At 65.1% G+C, this 21487-nt stretch overlaps 3 protein-coding genes across 4 annotated transcripts in view; 1 reads left to right on the top strand and 2 right to left on the bottom strand.

Annotated features, from left to right (window-relative positions):
• Positions 1-1258: 1258 nt before the first annotated feature.
• Positions 1259-3819, bottom strand: ATP5F1D (ATP synthase F1 subunit delta). Its single transcript, XM_045543562.1, has 5 exons — positions 3610-3819; positions 3039-3192; positions 1926-2014; positions 1652-1781; positions 1259-1348 (listed from the first exon to the last, which is right to left on the bottom strand). Exons 1-4 carry the CDS (start codon positions 3748-3750, stop codon positions 1659-1661), a joined length of 507 nt encoding a protein of 168 aa, XP_045399518.1. The 5' UTR covers positions 3751-3819; the 3' UTR covers positions 1259-1348; positions 1652-1658.
• LOC123632880 (CACN subunit beta associated regulatory protein) lies at positions 2696-16242 on the top strand. Its single transcript, XM_045543617.1, has 10 exons — positions 2696-3281; positions 8896-9009; positions 9097-9236; positions 9474-9538; positions 9894-10038; positions 10213-10384; positions 10601-10741; positions 11213-11423; positions 13359-13542; positions 14442-16242. The coding sequence occupies exons 2-10, from the start codon at positions 8917-8919 to the stop codon at positions 15406-15408; spliced, it is 2118 nt and encodes a 705-aa protein (XP_045399573.1). The 5' UTR covers positions 2696-3281; positions 8896-8916; the 3' UTR covers positions 15409-16242.
• Positions 16084-21487, bottom strand: part of STK11 (serine/threonine kinase 11) — a 22110-nt gene continuing 16706 nt past the window's right edge. Inside the window, exons 8-10 of one of the 2 annotated variants that reach the window (XM_045543318.1) lie at positions 20942-21135; positions 18069-18284; positions 16084-17025 (exon numbers count right to left, since the gene is read on the bottom strand). In XM_045543318.1, coding sequence (XP_045399274.1) covers positions 18085-18284; positions 20942-21135 — 394 coding nt within the window. In that variant the 3' untranslated portion in view covers positions 16084-17025; positions 18069-18084. Of the gene's footprint in view, positions 17026-18068; positions 18654-20941; positions 21136-21487 lie in introns of those variants that run through there. The other variant, XM_045543324.1, reaches the window with a different exon arrangement.

Below are 21487 nucleotides of genomic sequence, written 5' to 3'. Positions count from 1 at the left end.
CAGGGCTGGCATCTTGAGGCCCGGCTCAAAGGCTCACACCTCTCCCAGGGTAGGGACAGGCACTCAGTGACAGGCTCCTCTTGCTGGGCCCCTGCCATGCCCCAGCTGTGTCCTTGGTCTTATTTATAGGGCCCACGGCCTGGCCAGGACCTGGGCTCGGAGCCGGGGGATGGCAGGGGAGGCCTGGGCAGGGAGGCTGCACTTGGGATCTCCTGGCCAGCACCACCTTCCCTGGGCCGGGTTCCTGGGAAGCAGGGGGCTGGCAACTTGCCCCTCAGGACCAAGGGGAGTGGGCCCCGGACAGGAGGCCATCCCCGGACAGGAGGCCATCCTGAGACAGTCACCTGATCTGGGAGCAGGCCTGGAGGCCCCCCAGCACACACACACAGCTCTCTCACATCCATGCCTTGCATGCGGCCCCAGGGAGTCACTCACATGGGACCATGACACACACATGAGCTGCCTGTCCGTGCTGACAAGCCCTGGTGACACAGACAGGCCCCAACTCTCCATGTACTCACCCCCCCTGGAATCCCCTCCCAACCCACCCTGACAGCCCTGTCCCAGGGAAGGGAGGAGCGGCAAGGAACCTCTGCCCCTGCCCCCTGCCTGCAACTACCTGGGGCTGGTGCCACAGCTGCCCCCAGGCTTGCTGAAGAAAGGCAGGGTAGTGCCAGGGAGCCACCCCCTCCTAGGCCCGCCCCACCCCATCTAGGGCCAACCCAGAGGCCTGGGTGCCACGGAAGTGCCAACACCACTGGGGATTAGGCACCTGGCCAGCCCGGGGCCACCCACAGGCTGGGCATGCACAAAGTGGGGCCTCTTCCCAGGGTGGCTGGGGTGGGGCTGCAGAGAGCTTGGTGTTGCCGCCCCGTCTCAGCACCAGGCCTGGGGACCAGGAAGCTGGCACCGGCACGGGTCTCCCCAGTGCCCCCGACCTGGCTCCAGGAATGGCAGCTGATCCCCCTCCCTGCCCATGTCCCTGGTCCTGGCTGGAGACCTTCGCCCATCTCCACCCTCTGGTGGTGAAGGCCAACACTCTGCCCACTGCCTGCCTGGCTGTACCCCTGCTGAGCTGCCGGTATCCCAAACACTGCTCTTGAGCCCTCCCAGGAGCCCTACGGATCTCTTGGACAAGGGCACTTAAGTCCCTAGAGCTTTTAGAGACTCCATCTCACGGCCTGGCACAGAAGGCTGGGGGAGAAGCCCCAAAAGGTCACACCGCCCCAAGCAGGAGTGACAAAACAGTGAACACAAGTCAGGCTTCCTGGCCTTTAATGGGGGCATGGGCTGAGGGCAGGTCGTCCGTGGAGGTGGCTCTGGAGCACAGAGGTCCCAACAGCAGGCTCTGCAGGGCACAGAAGTGGTGTTCGGCCAGTCAGGGTGGGGGTGACAGACCCAGCCACCAGGCCTGCCAAAGCTGGTGAGGGGCTTGTTCCCCCTGGGGTCTTGGGCACAAGGGCAGGGCGCGGTCAGAAGCCTGGGCTGCGCTGCCCCCTGGCGGCCTCCACGGCAAGCAAGGCTCCTCCAAGACCATGCTGGGGTTGCTGGCCCCTGAGGACAGCCTGGACCCCAGGGAGCGGGTTCAACCTGCCTGGGACATCCCCTCTCAGCTGCATGCCTCAGTTTCCCCGTGATAAGGGACACGCACCGACTGCCTACTCCAGGGCCTTCACCAGGGCCTCGTTGGCCTCAATGCGGATCTGGATCTCCGCCCTCGCAGCCTCATCCACTGCCCCCGACAGCTCTGCTTGCGCCTTCTCCAAGTTCGCCTTGGCTGCCTGCAGGGAGTGGGTAGGGCCTCAGGGCAGAGCAGGGACCCCAGCCCAGCACCTGCCTCTTCACTGGGCTCCCTCCCCAGTAGCCAGGGAACTCTTGGAGAGCTCCCACCCACTCTGAGCCTCAGTTTCCCCTCCAACACTCACCCCCAGGTCTAGCATGTCCAGCGTCACTGCCTCTTCAGCCAGCAACTGCACAGAGGAGTCGGCATTCACCGTGATAGAGCCACTGCTCACTGCGGAGGGAAGACATGACACCCCACATCCAGGTGGATGGCCTCGGCACCCCCTGCTGAGCTCCACACACACCCAAATCTGCATCCTGGGTGCGATAACAGCCACTGGCCAACGGTGACCCCCACAGGACTAGTCCTAGCACCCAACACAGAGGGAGATGTCTGGAGAGAAAGAATGAGAAAGACACCCCAAGAGAGGATAGACAACAGGAGGCTGCCCAAGGACACACATGGGACCAGGGGGCCACAAGAGGCCTCTGCTGGGGGAAAGAGCCCCCTCCCCCTCCAACCTACCAGCCCAGGAGCTGAGCTAGGGTCAGGGACAAAACTATGCTTGGCTCGAACCCCAGTTCTACCACTGCAGACAAGTGATGCCAAGAAGAGCTTTCTTAGAATTGGTTTCTTCCCACACAAATGCTCTCCACCAAAATCAACTGCCCCTTTCCTGTATGTTTTCTTTATTCTTCGTTTTTTCTGAGATGCGGTCATACTCTGTGGCCCAGGCTGGAGTGCACTTACGCGATCACAGCTCACTGCGGCCTCCAACTCCTGAGCTCAAGGGATCCTCCTGCCTCAGCCTCCCGAGTAGCTGGAACTACAGGCACCACCACGCCCAACTAATTTCTTTAGATTTTTTGTGAAATCACAGTCTCGCTATGTTGTTCAGGCTAGACTCAAACTCCTGGCCTCAAGCAATCCTCCCACCTCAGCCTCCCAGAGTGTCAGGATTACAGACATGAGCCACTGCGTCTGGTCCCCAACATCGTTTTGCTTCTCTTCCTAGCATCCATGTGTCATCTCTTGACCCATCACACCTTGGTTAATTCACAGCTAGTCATAAGCTAGCAGAAAGCAAGGTCCTGTCTGCTTTGCTTCCTTCTGTATCCCAGATATTCATGTCACCACCCAACCCAGACTGTGTCGAAGACAAATCTGCTAAACTTTACCTTTCTCAGGACTCCAACTGAGAGAAGACTGACCTGCCAAGACCAGGCCCTGCCCGGCTGTGGTCCACTGGACTTACCGAAATACTTGGAGGTGGTGCCATCCTCCGCATGCACCACGACCAGCCCGGGCCGCAGGACCTGCAGAGTGGGCACGTGGGCTGCCAGGATGCCGAAGGCTCCGGTCAGCGTGGGCACATCCACCTGCCGGACGTTGGCACCGTTGAAGAACACCTGGGGAGGAGAGCACGGGGAACCCCATTACTGCAGGCCAACCCCCACCCCACTGCCACCGGGACTCAGTTTCTCCTGCGGTGAAACAGGTCAGGGCAGGACTCTGCGCTTATGGGGGATGAGTTGGGGTCCGATGCTTCGGTTTTGACGGTGGGACGGCTGCGCCTCAATTTGCTCACCTGGGAAATGGGAACGCTGCGATGCGCATTCACTGGGACAGCGCACACAGCAGGCCTGCACGGCGGGGCACCCGAAGGCACGGTAGGGGCACATGAGGCCCTGGGGGGGCTCACATTGTGGGCGGGGGGAGGCCTGGGTGCCGGGGTAGGGGGCTCGGCTACGACCCCAGAGGGACAGGGCGGAGGGAGCTGCCCCGTGGGGCGACCGCGGCGGGTCCCGAGCCCTGCGGTGTCGCACCTGCGTGGGGGAGGCGAAGGTGAAGGACATCTGGCCGGGGCTGGCGGCGGGGGCCGGGGCTGCGGCGGCCTCGACGTAAGCGCGAGCCTGGCGCACGAGGCGGACCAGGCTGGGGCGGCGGAGCAGCGCGGCGGGCAGCATGGCGGCGGCAGCGGCGACGGCGGCGGCGGCGGCAGACTCCTGCCCGACGCGGCGGCCTGGAGGGCGAGGAGGACGACCGAGGCGCACGGACGTCTGGGAGGGAGTCCCGGCGAGGGCGCACGCGCGAACTACGACTTCCAGCGGACCGCGCGCGTCGCTGACAACCAAGCGCCGCCGTGGCGCAGGGCATACTGGGGATTGTAGTTTCCTTCCGGCCCCGGCTCCGCGAGCGTTCCTCGCCCCCCGGGGATCAGGCGAAGGTCTGTGAGATGGTTGGGGGCGGGGTCGGGAGGACTAGCAGCGTGGCGGGGAAGGGACACTTGAGCTCCAGTGTCGCTCACGACTGTGGGGGCGTTCATTGGACGCCAGGCGCTGGAGAGACAGCAAGGACACATCGTGATTCCTGCTCTGGATTTGGGAAGGGGGGCTTTAGCTAACATGTGACATAAATGAGCAGGTCGTGCAGCGTGTTCGGTGGTGACAAATGCAATAAATAAGTAAATAAACGATCGCCGAGTAAGGGGGCAGCATGGGGCAGGTGCAGACAGGTGCAGGCGCAGGTGCGCCGGGGCTCCGCACGGGGGCGGGGGCGGGGGGGACACCGCGGGCTGGCGCGGGGCAGCGCAAGAGGGCCCACCCCCCCTCCCCGGCGCCTGCAGAGGGCGCTCCGCTCCCCGAGATGCGTTCACCGCCCCCCGGCCCCCGCCCCCGCCCCCGCGCGCCGCTGACGCAGGAGCGCCTGCGCAGGCGGCCCAGGGCTCTGCTGACGACAGGCGCGGCCCGCGCAGCCTCGTTGGTGGCCATGACGTCACCGTCCCGCCCCCGCGTTCACGCAGGTCTGCGGCCCTAGCCGGGCTCCGCAGCGCCGCCTCCTCCCCCCTCCCCCTCCGTCCTTCCCGCTCCCTGGGCTTGGGGGAGACAGCGGAGCCGGGGAGGCGGGGATGGGGCGCACACTGGGAAGGGCCTGGAGAGGGGGGGCGCAGAGGACTGGACCCCAGGGGTGCAGGGAGCAGGGGAGGGTCATAGTCACACCTGAGCCAGTGGGCTGGGTCTGATGGCCCTAGGATGCTGCAGCCACGGAGACCCAGAGCCTCCCGTGGTGGGCGAGTCCCATACCTTCCGTGGCTCCCCACACCTGGAGGCTGCACCCCTGCTCCCTGCCCGTGTTCGGGGGTGCACTAGGGCGTACTGCCCCGAGGATCTGGGCAGCTTAAGAGGGGCCAGCCAGCCTGAGTCAGGATGGAGGCCGGGGCCTGGCCTAGCTCATCCCGGGACCTGCACTGTGAAGGGCGTTTGGGGTGTCAGTCCTAATGCCCTGGGTATTCTGACCTGGGGTGGGGGTGCAGAGGAAAGCCCTGCTCACTTTTTAGGAGCGTCCTGTGCGCATCCCCGCACAGGGGGCCTCTCCTGGGCCCCACATCCAGCTGTCACTCCAGGAAGCTGGGAGGCCTAGTGGGGTCCTCAAAGTCATCCATTGTGCAGCTTCTCTCCAGTCCACTCTGGAGTGGCGCTGGAGTGAGGGCCCCAAACCTGAAGTTATCCTGAAAGCCATCCATCCTGGCCCATCCACTGTGGCCACCCTCTCCCTCCTGGATAGCCCCGGTCTCCTCCCTGCTTCACCACAAGTGTCTTATCCACGCAGCCAAACAGAAAGTCTTCTCTTTTTTTTACTTTTATTTTTTTGAGGCAGAATCCTACTCTGTCACTCTGGCTAGAGTGCTGTGGCATCAGCCTAACTCACAGCAACCTCAAACTCCTGGGCTCAAGCAATCCTCCTGCCTCAGCCTCCTGAGTAGCTGAGACTACAGGCATGCGCCACCATGCCTGGCTAATTTTTTCTGTTTATTTTTAGTTGTCCAGCTAATATCTTTCTATTTTTTAGTAGAGACAGGATCTCACTTTTGCTCAGGCTGGTTTCGAACTCCTGAGCTCAAAGTATCCACCCACCTCGGGCTCCCAGAGTGCTAGGATTACAGCTGTGAGCCACCACTGCACTGGGCCAGAAAGTCTTCTCTTAAAAAACTGAAACCTGTTCCTGCTCCCTCCAACACACGGATACTCGGGGAACACAGGATTCTACCTCAAGGTCTTTGCCCATGCAGTGCTTGCTGCTTTGGACCCAGCTTCCCTAAGGCGGCCACCCCACCATCACTTGCCCATTCATTCCTTCCTGTGTGCTGGCCCTGTGCCGAGTGGGGAGACCCACCGGAGAGAAGTTCCTGCCCTTGGAGCTCACAGTGTAGTTGCAACCAGACCACACACAAGAGTGAGTAAAATTCTCAAGGAGAAAGTCGGGTAGGGGACGGGAAGTGTGACACTGGTATGTGTAGCCAAGAGGAGGCGAGCAGAAACTTTGACGCTTGGGAAAAAATTGGGGGAGGTCTTTCAGCGCAATGGAGAGAGAGCTCTCCATGGTGGGCACCTTGGAGTGCACAGGCCCTAAGGTTGGCTGTGGCTGCGGGGTTCCTGGAGCACTGTCAGCCTTTTCTGGATGAGAAAGAGGTGCCATTGCAGGGTGTTGAACACGGGCCCAGTGGGGCTGGGATGTCTCAGAGGGAGAAGTCGGGGTTGGCTCCTGCTGGTGTACTCTCGACGTCACCCTACGAGGAGCAGGCGTCTGTGGGCTCGTTTGGGCCCGGGTGACACTCAGCACAGCTTTGAGTATCTGCTATGGTTTGCTCATTTGCTGTCCCAAAAGGGAAGAGGAGAGGAGAGGGGGCTGGCGGAACGTGCTGAGCCCTTGGCAGTGCCAGGGGGGACCCGCATCCGGGGTGCAGGTGCTAGGGATGTGCCTGCCCAGGTCTCCTGGCCTGTGCCATCTGGGGACTCCCAGACTGGGGGCAGCTGTGCCCCAGAGGGGCCCTGGCTGTGCACTTCCATATCCCCACAGGAGAAGCAAGATAGGAAGGGGAATCGGTGTACCCCAGGACTCCCCCGCGGGCAAGGAGTAATCGTGCGTCCCAGGACCCTCCCCCCAGCTAGTTGAGTCCCTGGGGACTTGGGTTAGGTGAGTCGTGCGGAGGGGTGGGGGCGGGGACGCGGCTGCCAAGGAGGGGGCCAACTCCGCGCACGGAGGGGGCGCAGGGGAGCGTAGGCTCCGCCCCCCGCCCCCGCCGGAAGGGAAGGGGAGGCGGTGGCCGGCTCGCAGCGAGCCAGAGCCGGCGGCGAGCAGAGCGGGGGCGGCCGGCCAGGGACCCGGCAGCACCGGGCGCACCGGGCGGGCGCGCCGCCAACGCGGTCACGTGTGCGGCCCCTCCTCTCGCGCCGGCCTCCCCCGCACGCCGCGCTCGCTCCATTCATAAATTCTCCGCCTGCTCCGCGGCCACCGGGCGCCGGAGCCAGCCGGGAGCGCCGCGCAGCCACTCGCCCGCCTGCTGCCCATGGGCCGCGCGCCCGGGCGCTGAGGTAGGCGCGGCGGGCCCGGGGCTGCATCGGGGCGGGCGGCGGGCGGGCGGGCCGGGGATCAGGGCCAGCTCCGGGGCCCGCCCTAGCTCTGGACCATCGCCCATCCCTGCTCGGATGCGCGGCCGGAGGGAGGGCGCGGAGGAAACGGGGAGAGCGTGGGGGCCGGCTGCGGGGCTCTGTAGCCCCTGGTCCGATGGCCCGGACCAGACAGGGATCCCCGTCCACGCCTTTCCTCCGCCTCAGTTTCCCCTGTAATATCGGGCGAGGGCGATGGCGTCTCGGCCTCCTGGCTTAGCCGGAGTTTGAGTGGAGCCTGACGTCGGGTTCTCTCCCTGCCCTCGGGCCGGCTGGGGGGCGCGGGGCTGCCTCTTGGGGCACCTCCGCTCGCGGCTCCCGCACTGGCCTCCCCCCGAGAGCCCACCTCTCTTCCCCTCGGCCTCCTGCCATCTTTCCCGGTCTCCTTCTGCCACCGTCCTGCGTTTCTGCTCCATCCCCTCCAGCCTGAACTCATTTTCCGACCTACATATGCGTCCTCCCTCCCCCGGTACTGAGGAGCCCGGGCCAGCCTCTGACCCGGAGTCCTGAGGACACCTGGCCAGGGTTAGGATCCTCCTCCTCTCTGGGTCTCTGTTTCCCCGATCTCGAGTGGCAGTTAAAGCCCGTAAGGGACTTAGGAGGCTGGAAGCTGTGCGCTCCTCTTGCTCTGGAAAAGGGCCTCGCGCTGCCTGGGCCATGCCAACTTGGGACTGCTGGGCCTCCCTGGCAGTTCCCTGGGATGTCGGGGTCCTTTCCGCCTCGCTGGCGGTGAGACAGGTACAATTTCCAGGCAGCCCCTTTCCCGACTGCTGAGCGCCGGCCTCAGTTTCTCCCGCGCGTAAGGCCAGCCAGCCGGGCCTGAGCGAGATTGCTGGGCGCCCGGGTTTGGGTACCGGCGGGGAGGGCGCAGCGGCCATCTTGCCGCCCAGGCCGCGGCGCGCCGCCCCTGCAGGAGGCCTTCCTCCCTCGCGCCCCCTCCCCGCCCCTGCTCCCTGGCAACCCGCCCCCCCCAGCCTCGGCCTGCTGGCTCGGTCGCCATGGGAACCAGATTCTTCAGGGCTGGTAACAGATGTGCCGCCTTTGTCCTTTTCACTCCCACTGGCGCTCGGCTGAGGGGACTTGTACCTCCTGGAGTCGGGACCCCATCACCGCGCTCAGCCCTCGCCTGCCTCTGGGCGGACAGCCTGGGGGGCTCTCCGTTCACCCCAGCTATGACTTGGGCCCTGCCAGGGGGTAACTGGAGTCGCTTGGGGCAGTGGCAGCCCATGGCCCCCTAATGCGGTCGATGGGGCACCTGGGGTCTGGCCTGAGTGGGCTGCACGGCCTCGGTTTCCCTGTTCTTCCAATGGGTGCTTCCCCTTTCCTGGGCAGAGTTCCCGGTCTGGCCCTACCTGCCGGGCGGGCCCCACTGGCTGCAGAGGCAGCTGAGATAGTGTGCGCGCGCGCGCGCGCGCGCGCACACACACACACACACACCACCACCTCCCCCACTTTTAAGGTGGGGAAACAGAGCTAGAGAGAAAGCCCCCGCCCCCGGCCCTCCAGGGGCTGATCTGAGCAGGGTGGGGGCTGCTTGGGGGCTCTCCCCAGCTCTCAGTGAGTCACTGCCACGTGGGCTCCTGCTCTGGGGGGGGGGCCTCACTGCAGTGGCTCCTGTGGGGAGGAGCTGGCAGCACTGGAGCTGAGTAGACCCTGTCCCTCCAGGCCCCTCCGCCCCACCTCAGAATGCAGCCCACAGCCACCATGGCCACAGCTGCTGCCACCACTGCCACCGTGGCCCTGACAACATCGTGGGACAACACCACTGGCCGTCCCACGGTGGGTGAGGGAGGCAGGGTGAGGGTGGGGTGGACGGGATATCAGTCCAGGCCAGCAGAGACCTGACCTGCGGAGTGTGGCCCGCAGGCTGAGCCCGACCCCATCTTGGACAACTATGTGTTGCTGGTGGTGGTGATGTCGCTGTTCGTGGGTGGCACGCTGGTGGTACTGTCCGGGGTCCTGCTCCTCTGCAAACGCTGCTGGGAGGTGCACCAGCGCTTCAACAGGTGCGAGCCCCACCCTGGTTCTGGGCAGGTGCACGGGGTACACACAGGCGCCAGCTGGGTGGTGTGGGTGCACATGGGCCCCGCGGCTCTAAGCCACAGGGTGCACAGCACATCCAAGCAGAGGCCTCTGATGACAGGGTCCCAGCAAGCAGGTGCACGGTATGTGGCTCCAGGGCACCTGGACCTTGGAGGCTGCCTGGGCCCTGTCCCATCGGCTTCTCCTGCTGTCCTTCCCAGAGCCATGGAAGAAGCTGAGAAGACCACTACCACCTACCTGGACAACGGCACCCACCCAGCCCAAGGTGAGGCGCCCGGCCCCGCTACCCTGCTGGTCCATCTGCCTGCCCATCCACCCCTTGGCCACCTGCCTGCCCCCTCGGGCCGCCTGACCATCTGTGTCTGTCTGTCTCCCCCACCAGACTGGGCGCAGCTCGATTCCGACTCATCTCTGTTTCCTTAACGCCCAGGCGTAGGTGCGCACAGGCGCGTGCTGAGTGAGTGAGTGTGTGAGCGGATGAGCGAGTGCCCGCCCGCCCCACCGCCCTGGCCCACCCCGCGGTCAGTCGGGCCCCTCGCCTCCCCCTCCCACCCCCTAGCAGCCTGCCTGGGCCAGGAGCAGCCCACCCGGGGCCCACCCTCTCCTGCCTCTCCACGCAGACCCCGACCTCAGGGGGGAGGACCCCGAGGGCCAGGACGCGGAGACGGAGCACTTCCTGTCCACCAGCTCCACCGGCCGCCGGGTCTCCTTCAACGAGGCGGCCCTGTTTGAGCAGAGCCGCAAGGCGCAAGACAAGGGCCGCCGGTGAGGGGTGTGGCAGGGGCCTGGGTTCCATGGGAGGGCATCGCTTGTCGGGGTGACGTTTCCCATGGTGGAACCCAGGGCAGAGAGTAGGCGGGGGCTAGGGGCATCCAGCTCGTTGGAGGTGGGGCCGAGGCCAGGGGCCAGGGGTGAACTGACCGGCCAGGCTTCCTGCAGGTACACCCTGACGGAGGGGGACTTCCATCATCTGAAGAATGCCCGCCTCACCCACCTGCACCTGCCACCCCTCAAGATTGTCACCATCCATGAGTGTGACTCAGGCGAGGCCAGCTTGACTGCCACCCCCCACCCGGCTGACACCCCCAAGGCCAGCCTTGCCATCTTCCAGGTGAGCTGGTGGGACAGCAGCCAGCTGGGGACTCAGAAGGTGGGGGGTGGCCCCAGGGCTCTCTGGACCTCGGCTGTGGGCTGGGCCCCACCTCTTAGGACGGGCAGGGAGCCTGGCTGGGGTGGCTGGGGCGGGAGGCCGAGCCCAGCACACCCCTCACCCCCCCATGCTCTTTGACCTGTCGCTGCTTCCTCCCCCACCGGCTCTGTCCCACAGCCCCCGGGGAAGGCCCTCACCGGCCGCTCCGTGGGCCCCAGCTCCGCCCTGCCAGGTGACCCCTACAACTCAGCAGCGGGTGCCGCCGACTTCATGGAGATCAATCCCTCTGCATCTAGTGATTCCGGGGAAGGCACCTCGGTGAGGGGCCCATGCGTGTCCCCCAGGGAGTCTGCGGCAATGGCAGGTTCCTTCCCCTCCCTGTCTGCACTTGGCCCCGCACCCGCCCCAGCCATCCTTGTCCTGCCTGGTCCCCACATGCGGGAGGAAGAGGGAGCAGATGTGTGCTCACATGTGTGGGGCACCCCAGGGCCCCCACCTCCACCCCAAGCCATGGACCAGAACACCTAGATACCTGCCCTGGGAAACCCCTATCCCCGCAAACCCCGTGTCCAGGGTCCTTCCTGGGACAACAGAGCCAGCCTGCACCAGCTGAACACCTTGGGGAGCCTCTCAGAGGCAGGAGGGTCTAGGGGGAGCCCACCCACACAGAGCGCCCACCCCTGCTGCCTCTGCCCTCTCTGAGCAGGTCCACATCTGTCCACATGGTGAGTGGAGGTCTTGGGGTCTGATGGGTCTGCGCACCTGAGAGCTATTCCTGTTCCCTCCCAGTTGGATGCAGGTACCAGGAGCACCAAGGCTGGTGGGCCTGGGGCTGCCACGGGTCCTGGGGAGGCAGGCCCGGGCTCGGGGGCAGGCACCGTGTTGCAGTTCTTCACCCGCCTGCGCCGCCATGCTAGCCTGGATGGGGCCAGCCCCTACTTCAAGGTCAAGAAATGGAAGCTGGAGCCCAGCCAGCGGGCAGCCAGTCTGGACACCAGAGGTGAGCTGTGGTCCCTGGCAGGGAGCGGGCCCCAGCGGGCTCAGCACAGGGTGCCAAGTGCTGCCCTAGGTCAGGGGTAGTGCTCTGGGGACCCAGTGCCCGCCCCGAGCTGACCAGCAGCTCTGTCTGTCGATGGGTGTCTTGCCCAAGGTATGGCAGCAGGTCAGGAGGACGACCCAGGCCATGCCCTGTGCCCCGGCTTGCCCAGGAAGGGCTGTCAGGGGCAGGCTGAGGAAGATCCATCATCTGAGGCTCCTGTGCCAGGGGGTGTCCCACAGGTCCCAGCCATTCTCTGTGTTCAGAGCATTCACAACAGGGCAGTAAAGGAGGAAACTGTCTGAAGCCACCAGGTCATTGTGGAGTGGGGAGAGCTGGCCAGCTGGCCTGTATCGTCTCCCAGGTCACGGCCCCTGGCCTGTGTCCACAGGCGCGACTTTCACCCTGACGCATCGGGATGTGTGAGGTGGGGTCTCCAGGGGCCCCACCATGGTCTCCCTGGGCTGGCAGGAGCCTCACTCAAACTGTGGGGTGACCTTGGGCTGTCCTTTTGCCCGTGTGGGCTTTGCCTTCCCCTGACATGAAGCGGTAGGGCCAGGGTAGGCCAGGGGTCAGCGGAGGTTTTCTATAAGGCCCCAGATGGTAATGTTTTTGGTCTCATGGTCAGGCAGGCACTGTCTCAACTGTTCAGGGCCGCTGCTGTAGGGCAGAAGCAGCTGTAGACTGTATGTGATGAAGGAGTGGGACCATCTGCCAATAAAACTTTATTTACAAAAACAAGTGGCCTGTCTGTGGGCTGTGGGGCGCAGACTCCTGGAGTAGTTGACAGCAGCCCTTCAATTCTGCAGGCCCCAGGTTGCATGTGGCCCTGAGAGTCCCAGGCCCAAGGTGGGGGAGAGAGAGAGAGAGAGAGAGGGGGGGGGGGGGGGGGAGGGAGAGAGAGAGTGTGTGTGTGTGTGTGGTGTGAGGAGGCCCAAAAGCACAGGAAGAGCCACCCAGCCGGATGGAGCTCTGCAGGGTAGCCACAGCTCCGAGGGCCTGGGGCTAGGTCAGGCTGCTGGGGCACCCACTGCTCTGTGGCGGAGGTGGCAGGTCCCATCATCGGGCAGCTGGCAGAGGGGACAAGTAGTGTGGGGCAGGTGTGGTCTGGGTGATAGGCTGTGTCCTGAGTGACAGTGAGACCCCTTGTTGGGGCCTAGTTGGGGCAGACGGTTGGGGCAGACTCCAGCCAGCACAGGAGGGGTAAGTTTTTCTGGCCTCCGGTATGGCTCCTGGCTGAGGGAGGGGAAGGCCTATTTGGCAGCCCTGTTCCAGCTGAAAGGACACAAATCTTGGGATGAAGGGGGCCAGGATTCCTGATGGTGACTGTAGTCAGATGTGGTGACAGTGGCACTCAGAACCTGTTTGCTGGGTAACTGCCCTCGCCACCCAGGCCTGCCTGCTGAAGCCGCCCCAGGGAAGCTCAGTCAGGGGAAGGTCCTGGCCCCTGGCCAGGAGGCCTTGGGCAGGGGTGGGGCAACTCCTTGCACTCCCTGGGCCAGGGTGGAGCTGGCAGAAGAGGACATCTCTCTCCCTTACCTCACTGGTCCCCACCAGCCTGTCCTGACTCTCTCATGCCTGCCAGCTTCTGTAATTTGAGCTGGGCTGTGCCTGCCACCAGCTGTCCAGGGAAGGTCTTCTCAGTGGGCTCTATGTTTGGCCAGGGATGCTCTGGGGCGCTGATACCTGAGGCTCTCTCTCAGGCCTGCCCTGGGCAGAGACAGGCTCTGTGTGTGTGTGTGTGTGTGTGTGTGTGTGGTGGGGGAGACACAGGCTGTGTGTGTGTGTGTGTGTGTGTGTGTGTGTGTGTGGTGGGGGAGACACAGGCTCTGTGTGTGTGTGTGTGGGCGGGGGTGGGGGTGGGGACAGAGACAGTCTGATGAGCCTTCCCCTGCACAGGTTCCCCCAAGCGGCACCACTTCCAGCGGCAGCGGGCAGCCAGCGAAAGCATGGAGCAGGAGGAGGGGGACACCCCTCATGCAGACTTCATCCAGTATATCGCCCGTGCAAGCGACGCAGTGGCCTTCCCGACCCCCCGCCCCTTTCTGGCCAGCCCCACCAGCCCGCCCCCCGCTCTCGGCAGGTATTTTTCAGTAGATAGAGGCGCTAGGGGTGGACCTGTGGGCCCCTGTCCCACTCCACTCCCCCTAGGCGACCCAGGGAGCATTCTCCCGACCCTGTGGACACGACTTCGCCTCCCTCCAGCGGCAAGGCCCCTCCCAGAGGCTGATTCTCTGGGGCCTCTTCTCCGGCATGGACTGGGTAAGGGTAGGGGGGTGGGTGAGGGCCCCGAAGGTGGCTCCAGGTTCCCTAAGACAGTGCTGCCAGGGGTACGTACCGAGCCTGGTACTGCCGTTTCCTGGTGGAGTCCGAGGCTTGAAGGACTCTGCTGTGGTCCCAGGCCCTCTCCTACCTACCCGAACTCCTAAGGGCTGGGTAGTCCCTTCTCAAAAACTGTTGTGACTGTACCCGCTCCCCCAACCCCCAGGGCCCATATCAGTGGGATGAGGGGCGGGACCCAGGAAGCAGAGCAGGGTTCTTTGGGCAGTTCCTAGTCTGGGTGGATAGTCCTTCCTTTTGTGTCACCCTCCTGTTCCTTATCCATGGTGGGCTGGTGAACAGCCCTACCTGCCCTGGAGTAGAGGTTGAGCTGGACCCAACCTGGTCCACTGAGAGGCTGGGGAGAACGTGACCCATGGGAGGAGTGTCACCTCCTCCAGGGGGCCCTTTCCCAGGAAGGCTGGGCACCTGCAGTTTCCCCAAGTGCTTGGTTCAGACTTCAAGGGACACCCTCGTTGAAAAGCAGGCGCCAGGGCTCAGGGCTAATCCAAAACTCACGCCCTGCAAAATGGACAGACCCCATTTTAAAGCTCTCATCTCCTGGGTCCTGGTCGAGTCCCAAGGGTCCCAGCGGCGGGGTGGCTGGCCGGAAAGGAGGTGTGGGGCTCGGCGGGGCTCTGACAGCCACGGCCTGGCTTGCAGGCTAGAGGCGGCAGAGGCAGCAGCAGGAGGAGGGAGCCCCGAGTCCCCTCTGGAGCGCGGTGGAGTGGTGGGGCCAGAGCACCAGCAGCAGCAGCAGCAGCCAGACCCTGAGCTGGACGCCGAGCGGGACTCGGGCCCCGAGCAGGCCCAGACCAGCTACCGCGACCTGTGGAGCCTTCGCGCCTCGCTAGAGCTGCACGCGGCCGCCTCGGACCACAGCAGCAGCGGCAACGACCGTGACTCAGTGCGCAGCGGCGACAGCTCGGGCTCCGGGGGCGCGGCGCCCACCTTCCCGCCGCCGTCGCCACCCGCATCACGGCCCAAGGACGGCGAGGCGCGCCGGCTGCTGCAGATGGACAGTGGCTACGCCAGCATCGAGGGTCGTGGCGCGGGCGACGACACCGAACTGCCCGCCGTGCCCACCCGGCCCCGCAGCCCGCGCGCCTGGCCCCGCCGTCCACGCCGTGACTATAGCATCGACGAGAAGACCGATGCGCTCTTCCACGAGTTCCTGCGCCATGACCCGCACTTCGACGATGCACCGCCCTCCGCTGCGCGCCACCGTGCACGTGCTCACCCACACCCACGCAAGCAGTGGCAGCGCGGCCGGCAGCACAGCGACCCCGGCATGCGCGCGGCTCCGCCCCTGGCCGGTGCCCCGACCCCCGCCGCGGCTCGCCCGGCACGTGCACCCTTGCGCCGTGGCGACAGCGTGGACGGCCCTCCCGACGGCCGCGCGCTGGGCAGCACCGGCGACGACCCCGCCATCCCCGTCATCGAGGAGGAGCCCGGCGGGGGCTGCCCTGGCTCGGGCCTGTGCGTCGAGCCCCCGGGGGCGCTGTTGGACAAGCTGGCAGCCGGCCTTGAGGAGAGGCTGTTTCCGCTCCGCCTTGCCGAACCCGTCGTTGCCGCGGCCCCTGCGCTGGTCGCCGCTGCCCCCACGTCTCCCGACCACAGCCCGGCCTAAGCCCCGCGCGGGGACTCGGCGGCGGGAGACACGCGGGAACACGACGCCCGGCACGCATGCGCCAGGACCCCGAGCCCTTGGCGCACGCGCTCGGCTGCAGACACGCCCTCACCGCCCAGGGCGCACCACGCGTGCAGTTCGTGCTGGCCCCAGGACGCACGCGCACGGCCTGGGCGCCCCCCACCTCCCCCCACACCTTGCGCCCAGGAGGGGTGCGCGTGCGCAGGCCCTTGCGGGCGCTTCGCTGAATTCTCAAGGCATCCCCGAGGCACGAGGCCCCGGGCTGGGAAGGAAGGACAGTGACAGGTCCTCTGGGCAGAGGCACTGGTCTCTTGGGCGTGTGCGCGGGGCTGCAGCTCCCCCCCCCCAAGGACGCAAGGCGCATGTGCGAGCCCCGGGGCTGGCACCGTGGGCTGCTATGGGTCAGAGAGGAGCCTACCGCCCCGTAGCCGTTTACCTCACCGCAGCGTTGTGCTCGCGGCAGCCCGCGCCCCTCTGAGCAATAACCGCGCCTGCCGCCGCCTCCTCCGGCCCTGGACGCCGGTCCTCCGGCCGCCCGGTCCCTGTCCGTCGCACCCCCGCTTCCTCGCATGTGCCTGGTACCTCCCTGTCGCCGCAGGAACTTCCAAGACTCTTCAGTGTTTGAAACGCAAACAAAACCCAAAGGCCAAGGTGTCAAGTTTCCCAAGCTTTATTTATTGCCAAAAAAGGGGTGAGCCCTAGCCTGCGTCGCCCATTCTGCCCTCGACGCTTCGTGCCCAGTCTGTACCATCCAGTGATGGAGTTTCTCGTTGTGTTTTTGTTTTCTGGTTGATTATAAATATTTACTGCATACTCTCGCTCGCTCTGGGTTTTTTCTGGGCACCCAAGAGCCCCTGGCCTTGGGGGATAAAGGGCCCAGGGTCCGGGGTCTAGCCACGAGGCCCGAGGAGGGAGGCCAGAGACCTAACTGTGCCTGCCGGCCCTGGGCCAGGTCCACCGTCTGCCAGCAAGACCTGCACACTGTCCGCTGGGGGCTGCAGGCCGGCCCGTGCCTGGGGGACAAGGGTCCCCAACCTGACTTAGCCCCGTGCCACCCGACAATTCCCAAACACCCCTCACGACCACAGCTCAAATCCACCTGTTTTATTTTTTCTTAAAAAAAAAAAAAAAAGAACCAACCAAACAACAAAAACAAGGCAGCCACTTGGCTCCGTCTGAGCGGTTCTGCATGCATGGCGGTGACAGGAGGCCCCACACCGGCTTCTCTGTGGCTGTGGTCACTAGGCATGGCGCCCTAGCGTAGCAGTGAGACAGACCAGGGAGGGGTGGTGGAGGGCCAGTAGTCTAAACATAAAGTGCTTCGCGAAGGCGGGGCCTCTCCCTCCCTGCCCAGGAGGCTCTGCACAGGATTGCAAAATCCATTGTATCTGGCCATCGAGCAGTGCTGCGTGCAGACCACCGAGGGGAGGGCCGGCCCCGTCCCTGCTGTCCCCCCACCTGGCCCTCCGGGAGGCTCCTGGTCCTGAGCAGCCGTCGGCACAGAGGTGTGGCGGCCTTCTCAGGCGGGCAGCGGCCGGAGTCCGCAGGAAGACTGAGGCGCCAGCCCAGGCACCGGTGGGGGCTCCTGGAGACAGGCTGTAGGCAGGAGGGCAGGCGGGGATGGGTCACTCTGGGCACCCAGACTTCCCCATCCCCGAGAGGCGGGCCTTGCCCACAGGCCTACTGGCAGGGTGGGGAAACTGAGGTCCATACAGGGGCTGCCAGACTCCTGGGCCTTCATGGGGCAGGAGGCACCAGGGAAGGCCACCCTTGAGCCACGCCCAAGGAAATTAAGCATGGTCTTCTTGCAGCAGGGCCTGGGCCTCCCCCAAAGCAGTTTCCCACCCGGCCTGGCTGGTTCTGATGCAGGCAGACAAGCACTGGGTGGCACCCCTGGGGGAACAGCTGTGTGACTCAAGCAGTGACCCCAGCTGCCTGGGAGAGGAGATGTGGCTGGGCGGGGCCCTCACCCCACTGCCCACATATTCGGGAGGAGACAGTCTCCAATACCCCTGGGGCCTGCCTGCCCCCCATGCCAGGCTGGGGCAAAGGTGGGAGGTGCCCAGGGAGGGCCCGGGCAGCATCCAGGGTGACTCAGCCTCAGCCAGACCCCGGCAGACGGCCCCGCTCCCCAGGGGCCTCCCCACCACCCACCCACGCAGAAGCCTCAAAGCCTCTGGGCAGAGTCCAGTACAACCCTTTCCTGGGAGCAGCTGGGGCATGGGGAGTGGGTGGCTGGGCAGAGCACAGGTGCTGCTGCAGCTGGGAGGAGTCCCCTGGGAGGCAGGCAGCCCACCACAGCTCCAGGCCAGCTGGGTAGCTGGTGTCCTGTGCAAAGTGACCTCCCCCCATCCTAGACACTGCCATAACATGGGCTGCATGAGGACGGACGTGATACCCCAGCAGATTCCCGCCACGAGGCTGCACAGGCCCCAGTGACCAACATGCCAGCCCAGACCAGGCACTGTGAACAGCGGAACTGGCTGTGGCCACAGTGTGACTTTGCCCCATCAGCGGTTGTCGTGACGGTGATTGCTGTGATTACAGCTTGGCTGGGTGCTGGCAGTGCCCACAGCTGGCTCACAGCAACCAAGTGGTGTCCCCACAACCCCCACCGGCCGGGCCCCACCGTGTCCCACCTGCAGGTGGCCACCCTCACTGCTGCTTGCAGGCCGACAGCCGGCGAATCTTGCTGCTGGCGGAGTAGGCCTTGCGGGTGGGGTTGGAGGCCCCGGCCCGGCACTCGGCCTTGGGTTTGGTGCTCAGCTGTGCTGACTCTGTGCCATTCATGCACACGGCCTTGGGCAGGCCCCGGCTCTGTCCATTCTGACTGACCTCCTCTTCGGGGACCTGTCCTAGAAGGGAAATGACAAGTGTGGCCTGAGCCGGGGTCACCTCCCAGGGACCCCTGGGCCAGGCCTGCCCCACCCCAGCATGGGGACTCATCCCAGATCTGCCCAGGCTGTGCCTGTCCCCTGACAGGCCTAGGTCCTCTCCCGCCTGAAATGCCACCTCTTGGTGGCTCTGGGAGAACCCAGGGGCTGCATCTCCCACTGGTGGCCTACAGGAATGATCCCCTCCACTCAGACTGCTGCACCTGCAGGGGCCCCCCGTGGGGTTCCCGTCCAGGGAGAGGAAGGCTGGCCAGGGTGAGCCCCAGCCCACGCTCACCCACCTGTCCTGCATGCCTGTGCATCCTGGGACACAGGAGCCTCAGCACTCACCTGTGAGGACACAGGAGGGCCAGGCTCCAGCACAGCGTGCGAGACGCCAGCACAGGCCAGCTGTGGACGAGGAGCTCGGCCTTCCAGCAGCCCCCAGCTCCTGCAGGCTGCCGACCTGCACCCTGTCCAGAGGACACTGTCCTCACAAGGCGTTTGAAGCTTGCCGGACACAGACAGCCCACGTGCCCTGTCCACCACCGGGAGCCGACACTGCTCAGTCGGGAACAGTCGCCGATTCTGCGTCGGCCTGCTGTGCCCCTTGCAGACCTCCTGGCAGCTCTCAAGAGCCCAACTCAGAGCCCTCCTCCCCACAAAGGGGCCAGTGCCTGACTCAGTGGCTTCCAGCACTTTCTGTAACCCACCTAGGTGCACGGGAAGCCACTGGCTTTAGAAAGACACTTCTATAAGGGAGCACCACCTCTACTCTCAGGCCTGGGCTCACAGCCACTCAAGTCTCCACTGAAGCAAGTGTGGGGACCCTGTGCCCCAGTCTGATGGGGCTGCCAGGATGGAAGAGGGACCCAGCGGGCCTCCAAGCCAGTGGGCAGAGCCCTTGGGACCTGCCCATACGAGGGCACCACCCCTTCGTCCTGCCCCAGACCTCTGCCCCACCGGTGGTCTGGGACCCCGCCCTGCGGGAAGCCGCTGGTGGACAAGCCACTGGCCCCCGGGGCAGCTGTCCTGCTTCTGGCAGGGACTTTCCCAGCCTAGGGATGTGGCTTGGGCTCAGAGAGGCACCTCTCACACCTGTCCAGGGCAGCTGAAAGCATGATGGGAACTGTCTACCCCAGTGCGTCCTAGGCCTTGTGCTGGGTCACCCCTCTTGCTCTCCCTGCCGGTGTTTCTTTCCTGCCAGCCACATGGGGTCACTGGGGTCACGGGAAAGGCAGCCCAGCCTCCACCTCCTCCCGGGGCAGCTCAGGGCTCACACAGGCCCAGGCCCCTCAGCGGGTGCTGGCTCCTGGCCCAGGGGCCCCGGCATGAAAGGGCTGCTGTGGGGTCAGTGTGTGGTTCATGTCCCAGCAAATGCTCTGGGGCTGGACGGGGCCAGCCAGGTCTCCCCCACCCACCCCGTCACAGGGTGCCACTGCTCTAAGAGGTAGATACCTCAGACCCAGGGCCAGATGGACAACAGGCACCAATAGGGGTCTTAAGGTGGACACGCCCAGGGATGGCACCACCCCGCATGCCGCACTTCCCAGGACACCCCGGGACTCCACATGGAAGGGGCTGGGCTGAGGCCCCAGACACAGGTGCCCAGTGGCACATATGACAGAAGCCCCCTGCTCTGCCTCGGGGCATGGCTGGCAAGAAGGGAGCCTCAGTAGGGACGGGAGTGCCAGGTGCTGCTGGGCCACTGGGGGGCACCCTGTAGGGTGGGGCTAGCTGTACTGGGGAGGGGGAGGCCGGGCTCCCCAAGGGCCCCTGCTGTGCTGGGACCCTCCCCAGTCTGGCAGTTGTCCCTGTGTGCTGGGGGCCTGATCTCTCGCCTGCCCCCCAGCCCTGCACCAGCCTCAGCAATAAGACAGAAGCCTCCCTGACCGGCGGCCCAGGCCGCAAGTATCCATCTGCACACACAGCAGGCAAAGCTTTATCATAGCACCTGTGCAAACCGACCTGGGGCGGACAGAATAAAACCGGGAGCTGAGGGAGGGGCTGGGCCACCTGAGGAGGGGTGGACAGGGGAGCAGGTGCCTGTGGTTGCCACTACACTAAGGCCTGCCGCTCCTCAGGCACTGTGGTGGTGCCGGCCACCTGGGCTTCCTCTCCAGGAAAGTCTGAGCACTGGCTCTGCTGGGCGCCCGGATGCTCGCTAAGCCCTGCCTCAGCTGCTTCCTCGTCACCTGGGAAAGCAAGGGCGGTGGCAGTTAGCGCCTGCAGGTGGCCTCGGGTGGCGGAGAGGGTGGGCCACTGGACCCTCCCTCAGGCCAGTGTCTGAGGGGTCCCCAGCACCCCAATTCTCACAGCCTGAGAGGAAACAGCAGGAAGCCCCCGCCCTATGCCCTTAGAGCTCCCCCACCTGCTCCTGCTGGAACCTGGGCCAGGAAGGGTGGCGGGAGGCACTGGGATGGCTGTCTGGGGCTGCGTGCCCGCGGACCCCCGAGTGTAGGTGGGCTGCACTCAGTGGAGGCCTTTGGGGAGTAGGATCTGCCACCAGGAACAGACCCATCCGCAGTGGACAGGCAGGCACTCTGCACCAGGAGGACGCTCAGGCTGAGCCAGCATGGCCGGGCAGGCAGGGGCTCCTCACGGCTCAGTGCACACAGGTGCAGCCCCTGTCAACTCACCGGGCACCGTGAAGTCCTGAGTGTAGATGATGTCGTCCTCGATGTCAAAGAGGTCCTCGTCCTCATCCTCATCCCCACCGTGCAGGTCCTCCAGGTACGGTACCACTGTCATACTGCGCCACCGGTCCTTGGTATCTGGGCTGGGCGGGATGGGCACCGGCGCTTCGGCTGGCGGATGTTTCTTCCGGAACCAGCTGCAAGAGTCCAGCAGTGGCGAAGCCCGTCAGCATGGGTGTGGGAGGCTGGTTGGCAGGGCCCGGCAACTTGGTCACCACTGGGCCTGTCGTGTGTGTGGGACCTGAGGTCTCTGTAGTTCCCAGACGCTTCTCCAACCCCGTCCCGTCTGCCACAGCTCTCCCAGGATCAAGCAGGCCACCAGGACACAGGACCAGAGCCCACACCATGAGTGGCCCTGGGTACCCTACCTGGGCTCAGCTCATGCCCCACCCCGCTGACCCAACACAGATGGGGCCAGACCGGCATGCTTGAGGCCCATGCAGCCCTTCCCTGCCCCTGCCCAGCCTAAGGTCCTTTCTGTGCCTAACC

This window comes from Lemur catta, chromosome 1 (assembly GCF_020740605.2).
Source record: "Lemur catta isolate mLemCat1 chromosome 1, mLemCat1.pri, whole genome shotgun sequence".
NCBI classification, from domain to species: domain Eukaryota; kingdom Metazoa; phylum Chordata; class Mammalia; order Primates; family Lemuridae; genus Lemur; species Lemur catta.
Note: the sequence above shows the minus strand (reverse complement) of the source record. Positions and strands in the feature narration are given on the sequence as shown.

Bases quoted from the DNA above. Each gene is read 5' to 3' on its own strand.
- ATP5F1D (XM_045543562.1), bottom strand. From the start codon at position 3,750: ATGCTGCCCGCCGCGCTGCTCCGCCGCCCCAGCCTGGTCCGCCTCGTG. The intron at 3,193-3,609 runs GTGCGACACCGC...TCTCCTCCCCAG, and splicing joins CCTTCGCCTCCCCCACGCAG to GTGTTCTTCAACGGTGCCAA. The intron at 2,015-3,038 runs GTAAGTCCAGTG...TTCCCTCCGCAG, and splicing joins CACCACCTCCAAGTATTTCG to TGAGCAGTGGCTCTATCACG.
- LOC123632880 (XM_045543617.1), top strand. From the start codon at position 8,917: ATGCAGCCCACAGCCACCATGGCCACAGCTGCTGCCACCACTGCCACC. The intron at 9,010-9,096 runs GTGGGTGAGGGA...TGTGGCCCGCAG, and splicing joins ACACCACTGGCCGTCCCACG to GCTGAGCCCGACCCCATCTT. The intron at 9,539-9,893 runs GTGAGGCGCCCG...CTCTCCACGCAG, and splicing joins CGGCACCCACCCAGCCCAAG to ACCCCGACCTCAGGGGGGAG.